Source organism: Myotis brandtii, unplaced genomic scaffold (assembly GCF_000412655.1).
Source record: "Myotis brandtii unplaced genomic scaffold, ASM41265v1 scaffold236, whole genome shotgun sequence".
NCBI classification, from domain to species: domain Eukaryota; kingdom Metazoa; phylum Chordata; class Mammalia; order Chiroptera; family Vespertilionidae; genus Myotis; species Myotis brandtii.
The window spans coordinates 769,693-780,752 of NW_005358901.1; the positions used below are offsets into that span (position 1 = coordinate 769,693).

At 55.6% G+C, this 11,060-nt stretch overlaps 1 protein-coding gene across 1 annotated transcript in view; it reads right to left on the reverse strand.

Annotated features, from left to right (window-relative positions):
* The window catches only part of SHC2 (SHC (Src homology 2 domain containing) transforming protein 2), a gene marked incomplete at its 5' end in the record, with an annotated part of 16,233 nt that extends 5,175 nt beyond the window's left edge, over positions 1-11,058 (reverse strand). Inside the window, 11 exons of the mRNA XM_014540048.1 lie at positions 77-384; positions 2,097-2,240; positions 2,730-2,787; positions 3,758-3,920; positions 5,088-5,214; positions 5,308-5,359; positions 5,488-5,541; positions 5,879-5,998; positions 6,227-6,287; positions 6,706-6,776; positions 10,957-11,058. Coding sequence (XP_014395534.1) covers positions 77-384; positions 2,097-2,240; positions 2,730-2,787; positions 3,758-3,920; positions 5,088-5,214; positions 5,308-5,359; positions 5,488-5,541; positions 5,879-5,998; positions 6,227-6,287; positions 6,706-6,776; positions 10,957-11,058 — 1,260 coding nt within the window. The remainder of the gene's footprint in view (positions 1-76; positions 385-2,096; positions 2,241-2,729; positions 2,788-3,757; positions 3,921-5,087; positions 5,215-5,307; positions 5,360-5,487; positions 5,542-5,878; positions 5,999-6,226; positions 6,288-6,705; positions 6,777-10,956) is intronic.
* Between the last annotated feature and the right edge of the window lie 2 nt (positions 11,059-11,060).

Consider the following 11,060-nt stretch of genomic DNA (forward strand, 5'->3'; position numbering starts at 1 on the left):
GCTCAGCCTCCAGCCCCGGCCTCCCCCCACCCCTCGGCCCACACCCAGCCCGGTTCCCGCCCCACGTCCACCTTACCACGCCCTCGGGGTCCACAAGAAGCAGGTGCTTGGGCTGCCCCGCGTGCATGCCTGTGAGCACGTACTGCCCGGGGTTGGTGACGCTGTCGCGCACGAGGAAGTCCCCGTCGGCTCGCAGCAGTTTCTCCGCCGCCCGACGGCTCATCTGGCCGTGGTACCAAGGCTCCTGCCGCAGCTGCTCCTCTGTGGGGGCGATGGGGGCCCTGCGGGTGGGGGGGCTGGGCCACTGGTCCTCCAAGGGAAGGGAGGCTGCTGCGCCCGCGGCCACGGAGCACTCGTGCAGCTTCAGCGCATCCTCGAAGGGTCCTGCGGGCAAGGACGGGGTGCGGGAGGCAGGGGGTGGGCAGCTGCCTCCTGCTGGGAAGGAAGGGGGCTGGACAGGAGGAAGGATCCACCCTCGGACCCGGGTAACATTGATGGAGCACCTACTGTGCCTCACACCTGCACTGAGCCCACCACAGTGGGTCACTGGCTATGCACTGTGTGCGGGCCAAGCGTGTGCTGGTCTGCGTGCTGTGTACTCAGTGTGCGCTGTGTGTGTGTGCGCTGTGTGTGCTGAGTGTGTGCTGTTATGCTGTGTGTGCTTAGTGTGTGCTGTGTGCTGAGTGTGTGCTGTGCTGTGTGTGTGCTGAGTGTGTGCTATGCTGAGGGTGTGCTGTGCTGTGTGTGCTGTATGCTGTGTGCTGAGTGTGTGCTGAGTGTGTGCTATGCTGAGTGTGTGCTGCATGCTGTGTGTGCTGAGTGTGTGCTGTGCTGTGTGTGCTGTGTCTGTGTGTGCTGTGTGCTGTGTGTGCTGTATGCTGTGCGTGCTGTGTGCTGTGTGTGCTGTGTGCTGTGCGTGCTGTATGCTGTGTGTGCTGTGTGCTGTGTGTGCTGTGCTGTGTGTGCTGTGTGTGCTGTGTGTGCTGAGTGTGTGCTGTGCTGTGTGTGCTGTGTGTTGAGTGTGTGCTGAGTGTGTGCTGTGCTGAGTGTGTGCTGTATGCTGTGTGTGCTGAGTGTGTGCTGTGCTGTGTGGCGACCCTTTAATACCGTTCCTCAAATGGGAGCCTGGCAGGAAGCACCTCTTTCTCCACAGGGGTTGCTGGGCCTGTGGTGACCAGAGGGGACAGCCTGCCTCACAAGGAGCTCACATCCAGCTCCTTCCCCATCGGAGGATTGTTGTGAGGAGCCAGTGGGGCTGCGCTCTTAGTCCGGTGCCTGGCTCACCGGAGGTGCTCAGTAGAGCCACCGCATGTCATTATTGCAATAAGATAGCCAGTTGTCAGGTGGCAAACATTGTGAAGAAAGAAATTTCCAGCTGGCTTGGGAGGTGCCCAAGGAAGGCCAACTAGGGAGGTGTCCTGAAGGAGGGACACTCTGCCGGCCGACATGGGGACCACACCTCCCACAGTGCTGTGGGAGAGGATGGGACTGTGGGGGAGATAAGAAGGGCATTTTGAACACAAGCCTCCTCCATCAGACTGAGCCCTCCCTCAGGCCCAGGCAGAAGGAAGGAACAAGCTCTACCGTCGACTATCAGGACCTGATTAGGACTCCCTCATTGGACTAGGGATCCCCCAGAGAGCAGACAGTGCCTCCCCCATCAGGCTGGGATTCCCATCAGAATGGTTTTGGGCCTCGTCCCTCCCTCAGACCATAGAGTCACATGAGGATGGAGCTCAAATCCCTCCTCAGACCCAATGGTAGGGAGCTAGGCACCCCCAACAGACTGAAGAGTCCCCCAAAAGAAAAGGGGCTGAGCCTCCCGCATCATACTAGCCACTCTTTCTAGGTATATGAACTAGGCCTATCCCATCAGACTGGGGACCCCCATAAAGAGGAAGCTGTGTTACCCCCAAGAGACTGGGGCCCCACAGAAGGGGAGGCTCACCTCCCTATCAGACTAAGGGATCCCGTAGGAAACAGACTTCCCACCCCACCAACATCAACTTGGAAAGTCCCAGGGGGAGAAGTCCCCAGGGGAGGAGGCTGCCTCCCCCCTAAGACCTTCCCCCTCAGAATGGCTTGTCCCCACATACGCATGTCAAACAGGTCCTTCTTAGGGCTGTCCTCGGGCTGCAGAGGCTCTGAGGCGTCCAGACCCTGGGTGTTGACGTACAGGTGGTCCTCGTAGTCTCGGGGCCCCTGGGCATCTGCCTGCACGTAGCCATCCCCTGGCGGGGCTGGGGAGGATAGAAGGGACGGTGAGGTCAGCTGGTGGAGCCAGGGGAACACCGAGGCCCTAGGGCACAGAGGAGGGCAGGACGGGACCCAACCTGGGAGCCCCACCCACACCCATCTCACTCCTAAAAGGAAGCCTCATGCCCATTTGAGCAGCACCATCAAGAGCGAAAAACCCCAAAGATACCCAATCAGGGGTGGTGGGGCACCAGAGGTCCCTACTCTGGTGGGACAGCCAGAGGGAACAGCCACCCACCCAGCCTGTCCCCATCCGCCAGGCAGGAAAGCGGCCCAGGGGGCCAGAGCTTTCCGGTTTCCAAAGAAGCCAGAAACCTCGATGAAAAAAGAAAAAGAAACTGATGCTGTCAGATCTCACAATCTCACAAGTGAAAGTGAAATGATGCAGAGAGGAGAATCAGTGAAGGGGGACCCAGGCACCCAGTGGGGGAGGGGCCGGGCCACTCCTATGGCCCAAGGGCACCCTACCCTACCTGAGGGGCCCAGCTCCCAGTGCAGGCCATGGATGTCTCTTCGAGGAGGAGATGCTCCCTGAAAAAGAAAGTGAGGGTTCCTCCTGCAATATGCAAGCCCCTCTCCCAGCATTCCCACCCAGTCTGCCTAAATCACTGGGGACGTAAGTCAGATGGGAAGCGCAGCTCACACCCTCTAACCCAGTGGTTCTCAACCTTCCTAATGCCGCGACCCTTTAATACCGTTCCTCATGTTGTGGTGACCCCCAACCATAAAATTATTTTCGTTGCTACTTCATAACTGTAATTTTGCTACTGTTATGAATCGTAATGTAAATATCTGATATGCAGGATGCATTTTCATTGTTACAAATTGAACATAATTCAAGCATAGTGATTAATCACAAAAACAATATGTAATTATATATGTGTTTTCCGATGGTCTTAGGCGACCCCTGTGAAAGGGTCTTTCGACCACACAAGGGTCGCGACCCACAGGTTGAGAACCGCTGCTCTAACCCTTCCCCCAAGCCCTGGCTCTCCAACTGCCGGGTGTCCACCAGGCCCAGCTTCGCATCCAGGGTGTCCACCAGGCCCAGCTTCATAAGGCCATCTCCCCTCCGGAAGGTGGTCTGCATGCACCCTCCTGCCACCCAGCACATGCTGTTCTCTCCTCCCCTGCACTGCTCTCCTGGGCAACTCCTATTCACCCGTCAGAGCCCAGCCCAAACACTGCTTCCTCAGGAAAGTGCACGTGACCACAGACAAGTCAGTCTCCCTTTCGTACATTCTTGTTACCTTCCTTGTAAGCCCTTTGCACAGCCCTGCTTAAATCACTGATATAATTATTTGCTCAATGTCTGAGTGTATACATCTGAAGGGTCTAGAACAGATCTGTGCAGTCTGGTAAGGAGGGAAGGGTAGGGGGCCTGAGAGACCCTCCTCTAGGATTGAGAACAGGAACAGAAGGAAAAGCTAGGGACAAGGCCCAGGAGTCAGCACGTGGGGACAGCTTCCTGTCCCTCCCCCATGAGTCCATAGGCACTGACCTGGCTGACAGCTCCGAGGGCCCCGAGGGCACAGGGCTGTGTCAAGGTGAGCCTGGAGTCCACCAGTCCTCCCAGGGGCGGCTCCTTCCCTGGGATGCTGTTGTAGTAATTGTGTTCCATGTCCTCCTCGTCCCCCCAGGCCGATTCCTCCAGCCCAGTCAGCCTGAAGACAGACAGCAAGCAGGAGCATAGGCAGGGGCCCTGGTACCCAGGGCACAAGGAACAGGGACGCCAAGACCTGGGGGCTGGAGCTCTGAGGGGTGGGTGGAAAAAGCCAGGCCCAAGGGGACTCTGATCACACCTCCCATCCGCTGAGCCTTCACCCAGGAAACGCTTGCTGGGTACTGTCTTTCTCTTCCCTCCTTTATACAGTGGGACATGGCACAGCTACAGCAGGTCCTCAGAAAAGGTGGTCTCCACGTCTTTCTATCGGCTTCTGGCCTGGCCAGGCAGCCAGGACACATCAGACTTGCACCCAGGACCAGGATGCCTGCTGTGCGTGATGGTGAGACACCCTCGGCACTTAAAACGCCCTCACCGTCTGGCCCTGTGGTGGCACCTGCAGAAATTTATCCCACTAGCGCTCGTTCAAGTAAGCATGGTTCCTAAGAGCAAAATGGGGGAGACCACCGCCTGCCCCTCAATCAGGCAAAACCACAGGTTCCAGTTCGGGCAGCAGAGCAGGACTGTGCCGCCCATGGAGGCGGCAGCAGCTCCAGGTGCCCAGCAATGGCAGGCGAAAGCCACCAGGCACGTGTGACAGATGTGCAAACCCATAAGAAAGGCAAAGAGGCCATCGCATCCCGGCAAAGGCCTCGCGCTGCACTGTGAATTCCTCTTCCTTAGTGTATGCTTATTTGAATTTCTAACAATTAATAGGTATTCAAGTAGCTGAGAGCAGGGGGCGGCCCAGGAGCCATACAACGTTTAAATGGTTAAGAAAACATCCAAAGAACAATATTTGGCGGCATGGTGAAAGTTCATGAAATTCGGATTTGGGTGTTTATAGATACCATTTTGCTGGCACGCGGCCCATCCATTGCTTTATTACCCTCCACAGCTGCTTTCACAGACAACAGCCAAGACGCTGAAAATATTGACTGTCCGGGCCTTTGCAGAAGCGTTGACTGCCCCTGTCTGCACTAATGACAGTAATGACGGCAGCGCTGACTCCTGAATCCTCACCTCAGCCCAGGGAGTAGGGGCTGCTTTTACCTGGGTTTTACAGCCAAGGGAATGGGGATCCTGTGACGAGCTTGCAGGGAGCACAGGGGGGTGGTGGTGGGACAGAGTAGACCCAAGCCCAGAAGGAGCAGGTGGGGGCTGGTACCTTTCAGGGGGGACGACCACCTTGGGGGGGCTGTGCAGGTACTGTTTGAAGCGCAGCTCGAAGGCTTGGCCCACAGTGCTGATGACGCTCTGGGCGAGGCCCTCGCAGCACTCCAGGATGTGGCAGGCTGGGGGGGTCGTTTGTGACAGCATCAGTGTGGCCTGGCAGCTGACTCGGTCTGCACCGGGGCCCCCCCACCACCATACCCACTGGACCTCACCTCTCTGGTTGATGGGGTCCTTGGCGACATAGGCCACATAATCTGTCATGTCCTGGGGAGAGAGGGGTGGGTGAGAGGGGCCGGCTGGACCTGCTGGGCCCACTGACCAGGATTCCCGGCTGCCCACCTCCAGCAACGCAGGGGACAGAGGAGGCCAAGGCCACCCACCCAGCCCCTTACCGTGTCGCCACCTGACGCGAAGGAAATGGACTGCATGTGGTGGTTGGCGATGATCTGCCAGAGAGACACATGCGGTCACAGGCTGTCCTGAGGTCAGGGACCTGAGGCTCGGGCGGGCACTAGACCAGGGCCACAGGGAGGGCACTGGCACATACAGACACACAGACACACACAGGTACACACTAGATGCCAGGAGCACCCCCAGTGGTGACAGCTGTGGGGCTGTGAGGGCAGCGGCTGCATCCCTCCCGGGCTCCAGGGTGGGGCCTCAGCTCACCTCCAGGTGAACGTGTCACATGAAGCCCTGCACCCACCATCCCTCCGGGCTTCACCTCATGGGAGTCCACAGAGCCTCCCTTCTGGGGCCGAGGACAGGCCACATGGCCCTCACCTGGCGTGTGGCAGGCACAGAGAGGTTGAGGCCATCAGTAGAGATGCTGACGGCAATGCTCATGCCAGCGAAGCGCAGGTTGCTCTTGCCCAGGATGGAGGCCAGCGCCTTGTTGGGGGCCTGAGGGGGCAAAGGGCCACAGGGTGGGGGCCCTGAGGGAGTAGAGGGCTATAGGGTGGGGGGCTTGGAGGGGCAACACAAGGTCACAGAGCGGGCAGGACAGGGCTGCAGGGTGGGGGGGCCCAGGCTCTCGGTGGGGGCTGCAGAGGGGCTCCAGCTGGGCAGGGTCCGAGCGTGGCCTTGATGTCCCCTCCAGCCCCACTCGGAGACCACAAGCCCCTCACCAACCTTCTTCTTCCAGGAGCCTCGAACTCCAGGCACAGCCTCATGGAGTCGGTTGATGGCCTCCCTGTGGGGGGATGGGAAGGGAGCTTAGAGATCTTTGGGGAGAGGGATCTGGGGAGGGGCAGGAGCTCCAAGAACAGTGGGGGTCAGAGGGCAATGGGCTGAAAAAAGGGGTGCAGTGGACCCTGAGATGAGGAGGGCTCAGAGGAGGGAGGGGATGAGAGAGGCAGGGGTGCTGGGGTACCTGGAGATAAGAGGAAGGGACAGAGGCATGGGGTGGGTTCCTGGGCATCTGGCAGATACCCTCCTCAGCTGCTTCTCTCTGTGGGTATCAGATTCAACACAACCCCTGAACTCAGACCCCAACTTCTGTGTGGCCACAGGCATTGAGAGGATGACCTCTGCTAAGGGCAGAGCCAATGAAACCAGCTTCCTGGACCCCTAACCCCATCCCGGCTTCCACAACCGTCTGGAAGGCTCACCTGGTGACCTGGGTGCGAGTATTGAAGTCCAGGGATCGCATGGAGCGTAGCACCTCGATGCAGCCCATGTACTAAGGGAAGAAAGAACGGGGTGAACTGGTGGGGCCCATAGAACCAGCGGAGGAGCCCAGCTGGGGCTGACAGATGAGCTCTCCGCCTCCTCTCCTGCACCTGCTGGATTCCAGTCCTTCCTTCTGTCCTTGGTAACGTCCAGCCTCAGGGTCTTTGCACCTGCTGTTCCCTCCCATCTATTTTCATACTGATTCCTCCCGATCCCCAGACTCGGCCTCACCTCCTCAGAGCCGGCCTCCCTGGCTCTACATAATTTGTTCCACAGAATCTGGTTGATTCCTCCAAGCTCATTAAACTATCTGTTCAGCACTGGCTGGTTTGGCTCAGTGGATAGAGCGCTGGCCTGCAGACTGAAAGGTCCTGGGCTTGATTCCAGTCAAGGGCACATGCCTGGGTTGCAGGCTCAATCCCCAGTAGGGGCATACAGGAGGCGGCCAATCGGTGATTCTCTCATCGTTGATGTTTCTATCTCTTTCTCCCCCTCCCTTCCTCTCTGAAATCAATAAAAATATCTATAATAGCCGAAACCGGTTTGGCTCAGTGGATAGAGCGTCAGCCTGCGGACTGAAAGGTCCCAGGTTCGATTCCGGTCAAGGGCATGTACCTGGGTTGCGGGCACATCCCCAGTAGGAGATGTGCAGGAGGCAGCTGATCGATGTTTCTCTCTCATCGATGTTTCTAACTCTCTATCTCTCTCCCTTCCTCTCTGTAAAAAATCAATAAAATATATTTTTAAAAATATATCTATAATAATAGAAGGGTGATATGCTAATTAGACCAGACATCATTCCGGACGTCCTTCCGGACGAAGCCAGGGCTGGCGGGAAGCCCGGGTCCCAGATGCCTGCCGGTGGCCGGATAGAAGCCCTCCCAGGTGGCTGGAGGAAAGCCCGGGTCCCAGGTGCCTGCCAGTGGCCGGAGGGAAGCCCTCCCAGGTGCCAGTTGGAAGCCAGTGTCAGCAGCCAGCGGGAAGGAAGGCCTACTCTTGCACAAATTTTGTGCATCGGGCCTCTAGTATTTAAAATAAATAAATAAACTATCTGTTCAATCTCTTTTTCTGTTCCACTACAACACAAGCCCAGGAGGACCAGGATGGTGGTCATCTTGCCCACTTTGCATCCCAGAGCCCAGCAGAGGGCCTGCAAGCAGACAGGATGGAGACCGTCTGGCCTATGAAGCCCAAAGCACTGACTATCTGTGATCCATTACAGAAAAGCGTGGTCCTGCCTACATCACCATTTCCATGCAAAGGTAATTCAGGATCTCCAAGAGAAAATGCTGAGGGACAGAGGAGGTGGAAACGACCAGCAGAGTTCCCAGGCAGCTTCTACTGCTGCCAAGGGTGGGGGCATGGGCAGCAGACGATGGCCATAACCATCCCCCCAAATTCTAGGCTGCTGTAGGGTAACTGGTACAATTGGAGAGCGGCATGGCAGCATCACAAGATCCCATTGGCATGAAATGTCAGAAAAGGCAAATCCACAGAGACAGAGAGTGGGTCCGCGGTTGCCAGGAGCTGGAAGGGGCGAATGATGGGGGTGACTGTTCATGGAGACAGGGCTTCCTATGGGGGTGATGGAATGTTCTGGAACTAGACAGTGGTGATGGTTGCATAACCCTGTGAATATACTAAATGCCACAGAATTGTACACTTTAGGATGATTAATAATTAAATTTTTCATGTGAATTTTACCTCAATTTTTAAGGTCAACTACGGTGATAGAAGCTGGGATAATGGGAGTGCTGTGGGCGGTGCCAGCGAGGAGGGCACCAGGCAGCCGTCTAGCTCAGTGTGGGCTCCATGCACCTGAGACTTGCTTACACACTGTGCTGTATGTATGTTGTCCCTCAATTTTAAAGTCTGGCCAAGGAAAAAAAGTACATCCCCACAGATACTTATTAATTACTAGTGGCCCAGTGCACGGATTCCTGCACATTGAAAGGAAATTAATTAGAAGAAAGATTCGTGTGGGAATTACATTACTGCAAAAAAATTACATGTCAAAATAGTATATATAGTATAGTATTATAAATTAAAAAAACAAACTATTTTAATATCGCTATTTGCCCTTTATAATAGAAGTGTCAGAGATGAAAGAAAATTAGTAAAATGTATATGAAAATAGTATATAAATTGATTAATAAATAAACCATATTCTGTCGCCGCCGCCGCTTTCTTTCAGCTTCAGAGGTATGTTGTGCCAATAGCTGGTCTTCAGATACATTCTGGCGTCGCCTGTGATTGGCACCAGTGAGAGCTGTATATGCATTGCGCATGCTGAGTCAACATTTATTTTTAAATTGCCAGTGCGGGTCATATGTACCAGTTGGTCTGACAGACGGACGGTCGGTCACTTGGCCTTTTATATATACAGATAGATAAAGGAAACAAATGGTAACTTTACCAGGGAGAAATGTCACCTTAACCAAGGTGTTAGTTTCCTGGGACCGCATAACAAAGCACCACAAACTGGACAGCTTAAAACAACAGGGATGTATCCTCTCTAATTCCGGAAGCCAGGCGTCCAAAGTCGAGGTGCTGACCAGGCTGAGCTCCGAATGAAGAATCCAGAGAGGGCCATTCCTGTCTACTCCAGCTTCCCATGGTGGTGGCCAGCAATCCTTGATTTGCAGACACATCAGTTCGGTGATTGCCTCCATCTTCACATGGACTTCTCCCTGCATATCTACGTCCAAGTTCCCCTCTTTTTATAAGGACACCAGTCATATGAGATTTAGGGTTCCTAATAGAGTATGATCCCATCTCAACCTGGTAACATATGCAAAGACTCTATTTCCAAATAAATTCACATTCTGAGGTCCAGTGGGCATGAATTTTGGGGGACACCATTCTCCCCAGTACACTAAGTGATCACAGTTTCCAGTATGAGTATTGGGCCACAGTGGCACCTCAGCCTCCTGATTCGAAACACAGAGGAGATACAGCACGCCCCTGTGCTTCCTGCCCCAAATGCACAGCCTGAGCAAACACCAGTCTGAAGCCAAATGGTGTGCACTCGGCAAAAGCTGGGACACCCCTGGCGCTTCTCGCACTGACGTCAGGCCATATTCCTTTTGTGTTGTTGTCCAAATTTTCCTCTTCTTATAAAGACACCTGTCATTGCATTAGAGCCACCCCACCCCAGGATGACCTCATTTTAACTTGATTACATCTACAAAGACCCTATTTCTAAATGAGGCCACGTCCGCAGGTTCAATGGACATGAATGTGGGAAGGACACTATTCAACCTGTTCCAGAGGAGGGGGACTTTGGTAAAGGCAGCAAAGGTACAACTAAATGCAAACATCACTTTGCAGGGTGCTGGTTCCAAAAGGCCAGCAGGGACGTGAATTCCGCCCAATGGTCAATGACACTCGGGGATGCCTGATAACTTCCGTTCATGTAAAGATGAACTGTGGGTGTGCAGGAAGACAGCTAGCTCAGGAGACCATGGGGAAGCATTTAACAGCGAGTGTCACGCACTGGCAGCTCACTCCTAGTGGTTCACCAGGGATAGATAAACTGCGCCTAGAGAATGTAACATTTTAACAGTCATAGGTGCAGGCGCACAGGCGATCCATTCGTCCAGCGTTTCCGTATGTTTGAAAGGTTCATTAAAAAAGCTGGGATAAAGACGCATTCCTCTACTACCCCACATTCTAGGTCCCCAGTTTCACGTGTCGAATCCTGAGGTCTGGCTGGGCGCCGCCCCTTTGTAAATACCCCTTCCCTGCGCCCCCTACCTCAGGCCAAGGTCGCGGCGGGTTCCGATTCTGCTGTCTGCGAAGGAGCTTTTAATGGGGGTCTGGGTAGCAGAATGCCCCCACTTAGTCCCCTTGGTCCAGACTCTCCCGCTGGACCCGAATGGGGCCGAGGTGGGGGGAAATGCTTGATCTGCGCATGCGTGTCCCCCACCCACCTGCGGGCCTCTGCCCGCCTCTCCACACGTGATGCCGTGGGAACCCCGACCCCAGCGCCTCCCGGCTGGGGGCGCCCAGCGGAGATCGGGCGGGAGTTGGGGGCCTGGAGTGGTGGGGAGAGAAGGAAGGATGGAGAGGAGACACCTGGCCCTCAGGGTCCGGGGTGTCCGAGAGAAAGAAGTGGGGGAGGGGAGCCCCAGCCCCCAGGTTGAAGTGTCCGAGGATGGCACCCCCGCAGACCCGGCCGGCGCACTCACCCGAACGATGTAGGAGACCCCGGGCCCCAGGACCCTGGCGTCTGGGTGTAGCCAGCCGTGCGCTGGCTTGTGGATGAAGCTTCCTTTGCGGATCCACTCGTCGG